This window comes from Schistocerca cancellata, chromosome 7, assembly GCF_023864275.1.
Source record: "Schistocerca cancellata isolate TAMUIC-IGC-003103 chromosome 7, iqSchCanc2.1, whole genome shotgun sequence".
In the NCBI taxonomy this organism is placed as follows: domain Eukaryota; kingdom Metazoa; phylum Arthropoda; class Insecta; order Orthoptera; family Acrididae; genus Schistocerca; species Schistocerca cancellata.
This window is the reverse complement of record NC_064632.1, coordinates 530,134,070-530,138,292: the sequence shown is the minus strand read 5'-3', so window position 1 is coordinate 530,138,292 and position 4,223 is coordinate 530,134,070. Positions and strand designations below refer to the sequence as shown.

Sequence of the window (4,223 nt, the reverse complement as noted above, 5' to 3'; positions counted from 1 at the left end):
CTTCTATGCCAATTTCTCAAATAAGCAGCAAGTTATGAATAACTGTAACTAACTAAAAAATAAAACACGACAGCCTTCATATATATAAAATCCACTTACCATTTTGTGACCTGCAGGAAAATATAGGCTAGTAACTTTTGGACACAACAGTTAAGTTCACTGCTAGTACAGTCTAATAATAATAATAATAATAATAATAATAATAATAATATGTGTGTGTGTGCGTGTGTGTATTAGTCACAACACCTCTGGCATTACAACCAACAGCAGAGCTTTATTAGTCTGTAAATGTTACATAATACTGATACACTCCCATACATTTTGATGTGTGTAATATGGAAACCCACAGAACCGTTTCAGAAACATAGTAGCACAGTGACTCATAACTTGCAGAATTAAAACCGTTAACAGAGAATTTCTAAGTTTACTTTAAGGACAACTGTAAAACAAATTGCATACTTGATACGTAACAGTACCAATACTTACAAATAGTGATCAACGTATATGACATTATGCTGTACTCAGTAATAGTACTTATTGACGAATAATACCACCAGTTTCCTACACTCCATGACACACAATTTTCATTTTCTGTATTCAAATATTTTTTAAAATAACATCCCTTTTCCCACAGAAAAAGTTTCACACAGGCACTGCAAGACAAATATTTTACAGGCATCTGTTATCTTGTAAAATACCATCATTTGTGGGTAAAATCCCACACAGGATATTGAAATAAAATGCTGTAAGTTCTGTACTGCCCCCACTTGTAACTATGTAACTGATACACTATTTTGATATGATTAAGTAGTAACCAGAGAGTCATGTTAACACTGAATAACAGTTTAAGTGCTAGTTGGATGCCATGTGCTAAATGCAGATGTTGCATTGCTAAAAAACTAATAACAACTTATCAGCTGAAAGTCGTTTAACTGCAAACGATTCTTTCAACAGTAAATCTTATTGTAAACATTTTGAAACTTTTACTTATTGCCATAAGAGCCTTATCAGTGGATAGTAAAATGCTTTCAAATTGCACATAAAATGCAATGTTAAACTGCATGAAAGCAGTTATATTTCATGATAGCTGTGTCAAAGATTTAATTACTATCCTGATAAAATAAGTAGAGACTCTATAGTCATACAATAGTTGGCTGTAAAGTCATACAAAAAGCACTGTCAAAAATAGTTTCTGGCAAATCTATATATTTAGAATAACAACTCCTGCGAGTATTATTCAAATTAAATTCTGTTGCTCTAAGTTTTGTCACTTCCTACTACAAACTTTCAGCCAACAACAACCTAAGAAATTTCTTGCAATGAACTACGCTGTTTATTGGCTGAACGTCAACATTTGGGGAGGTTTCTATTACAAGTCTATGTTTGCCATCAGGCAAAACACTGCTGCTCCAAAACAACGTTCCTTCAAATGAAACAAAATATGATATTTCAAAATCTAGTACATCAACAGTAATTTTCATTAAATTTCTGATTTACCCGTGTTTCACTACATTATGTCTTGACACACCAAATACCCTTAACCTCCTCCCCCCCCCCCAAACATATACTGACATGAAAAATAACTTGTCCGAACATTATTATCCACAGTTTTTACTTATATTGTTCTCTGCAGTTTTCCAAAAGGATGGAACCCTAATCCTAGTTTGTGTTTACTTTTCTCACAACTGAGAAGTTTTCAAATACCCCTCACCAGCTTCAGTATTCATTCAATATTTAAAAAAACCATTAGAGCATCTTGGAAAAAACTGGGAGTAGTTAAGCACATTTTCACAAAGGGGAAATTAACTTTTTCCCTCATGCATTGCAATAGTCAAATTATTATGCATCTTTTCTTTGCACACTTGAAGGAACTGATTTCCAGCACCTAGAAATCTGACAAGGCTGCACCACATCAATGACAAAGTTTTACAAAATATTTTCATCTGGCATGAATAGTGAAAAATTGCGTAACATTAGAATCACTCATGCTTGAAACATTACTAAATATGCACTGAACATTATATTAACAAACAGTTGCGCAATTCCGTTTAAATCAGTGGCACTTCCTGTGAAACAATTTAGTTCCACCTATTTCAAGCATTTTAGTTTAATACACAAAACTCTGGGGCATGGCAAACTAAGTAAAAGATATTTTATGGATTTAATATCTCATTTAATTCTAATCATCACAGCTATGACATATAACATACAAATTAACAGTCCTCTGTTAGTAGCATTACTATTCTAAGACAAAAATTGGTGTGTCAATATGAAATCTGGAAGCTGTTAATAGCTATAATTTAGTGAAATCACAGGCCTTAGGCTTATGGGGAACATAATTTCCTTAGTCAGTGTTAAGGTGCAATATTCCAATCACAGTTTTAACTATAAACATGTAAACATTACAGCCTTACGTGTCCAAAAAGCTTTGCTCCACACATGACTTCACACGCTTTTCGTATTCTCGTCGATTTTCCTTGAAAAGCTGAGCTGCCATTGAATTTGCTGGAGAGTTCGGATTGGGATCACTTAATAGTGATTGGATTGATGTCAGAATAGCAGACACATCATATGTCGGGCTCCACTTATTCTGCAAGATGTCCAAACAGATGCCTCCATCCGCATAAACATTTGGATGAAACAATTTCGAAAGAAATCTCACTGTGGGCGGCTTGTTTGGGTACTCTTCGGTAAATTCCAATGTCAGCTTGAATGTTCCATCTTCGAAAGGAGTGTCGTGTGGCCCAAAAATGACAGCATGCCAAAGCATAATGTTATTTTCAGTAGGAGCCCCACTAATACCAGTAGGCGGATCCTCTTGAAGGCGCTTAAAATCCCTCATCAGACGTCGTCTGGCAGGCGTAGACATTTCTGATGGGCTTTAGGGAGAATGCTTGCCCTCGGCAGCAACAAGCTATACAAGGAAAACAATCAAGGTTAGTGCAAGGATTCGGAACATAACGTCATCTGACCTAGACAAAGAAAACCTTAAATGTTTAACAACATAAACAGTAAAGTAAAAAAAAGTCCTCAATTTGTTGTGTTATACACAGTCTGACACTTATTGTTAAACTATGTACCAGGAAATCTTGAGCTTAACTATGTAAGCTGCGAATGTCAGCAAGCTTTAAATAATTAGTTCATAACTTCACAATAACACGAAATATACTAATAATGAATAACACACTTTCTAACAGAATTTTAAATACTACAAAAATTGGCAATTCATCCAGAATATTGCACCTCTGTTGCCTGAATTTCAATTACTGTGCAGATTCTCAGTTACACAAATAGACCATAACCTTCTACACCAAGGAGCATTACGCACCAAAGATCACGTACGTGAAGATAAACTGTGTCACATTTCACTGGGATCCAAAGAGAAGTAAAAAATCTGTGATTATCGAAACGAAATAAAAACCTGCGCTCGGATTTGGTGCAAGCCAGACAGTAGGTTGAACTGAACTATTCTTTAAGGTCAGAAGCTACACTAGAATAGTTAGCATTTTTTAGTTAATACTACTTCTCAGTTTGTAAGCTGTTTTTAACACTGAGAAATACAAACATAACTTTTATCTTTTTGTGGCTGAAAAGCTCCTTCCAGCTGCAGACAGAAATAAAATAAGGGCAATTTCAAGGCCAGTTCTCACAGGCCGTTTCGTCTCGTCACGTCGGGGCATATTCACACGTTCCAGCACATCACATCACGCCAGTTTGCTTAGCCCAGTCGCAAACGGTGGAAATGAGGTTATGGGTTAGGGTTACCATCCGTGATACAAAAAGTTAAAGTTCAGTATGGGAATCGAGATACTAATAGCGATATAGTCTGTTAATAGCTGAAGCATTCTCCATAACTCAAGTTCTTTGTGAGTTTTCTGTGGTAAAGTAATGAGAAGCGAAAAAGCATTCCAAATACCGTCACTTACTAACGAAAATTATATATATATATATTAAAAGGGGTTTAAAAGGGAATAAATAGATCCTCTTTACCTTATCCGTTATGCATTCTTCCTTACATAACTACTAGCGTCATAAACAATTGTATTTTTCTCCTTTTTTAGGGCTGACAGGTGGTGTGAATTGGCCTTCACACCTGACAGAACCTCAGGTCACGTCAAAACGTTCCACAATGCATTTCAAATCGCATCACTAACACAGACGTATCAGTTAGGCTGCCTTGAGAAAAAAGTTTTGACGGTGACTTTTAGAGTAGATGCACTTTT

General features: G+C 35.6%; 1 protein-coding gene across 3 annotated transcripts; it reads right to left on the bottom strand.

The window, feature by feature from the left end:
* Positions 1-253: 253 nt before the first annotated feature.
* LOC126092111 (ubiquitin-conjugating enzyme E2-17 kDa-like) lies at positions 254-3,363 on the bottom strand. 3 transcript variants are annotated; one of them, XM_049907545.1, is made up of 2 exons: positions 3,244-3,363; positions 254-2,914 (listed from the first exon to the last, which is right to left on the bottom strand). In XM_049907545.1, exon 2 carries the CDS (start codon positions 2,867-2,869, stop codon positions 2,411-2,413), a length of 459 nt encoding a protein of 152 aa, XP_049763502.1. In that variant the 5' UTR covers positions 2,870-2,914; positions 3,244-3,363; the 3' UTR covers positions 254-2,410. The 3 variants fall into 3 exon arrangements, with proteins under 3 accessions (XP_049763502.1, XP_049763503.1, XP_049763504.1); XM_049907546.1 differs by lacking the exon at positions 3,244-3,363 and adding an exon at positions 3,081-3,219; XM_049907547.1 differs by lacking the exon at positions 3,244-3,363 and adding an exon at positions 3,188-3,207.
* Positions 3,364-4,223: the final 860 nt, after the last annotated feature.

Bases quoted from the DNA above. Each gene is read 5' to 3' on its own strand.
- LOC126092111 (XM_049907545.1), bottom strand. From the start codon at position 2,869: ATGTCTACGCCTGCCAGACGACGTCTGATGAGGGATTTTAAGCGCCTT.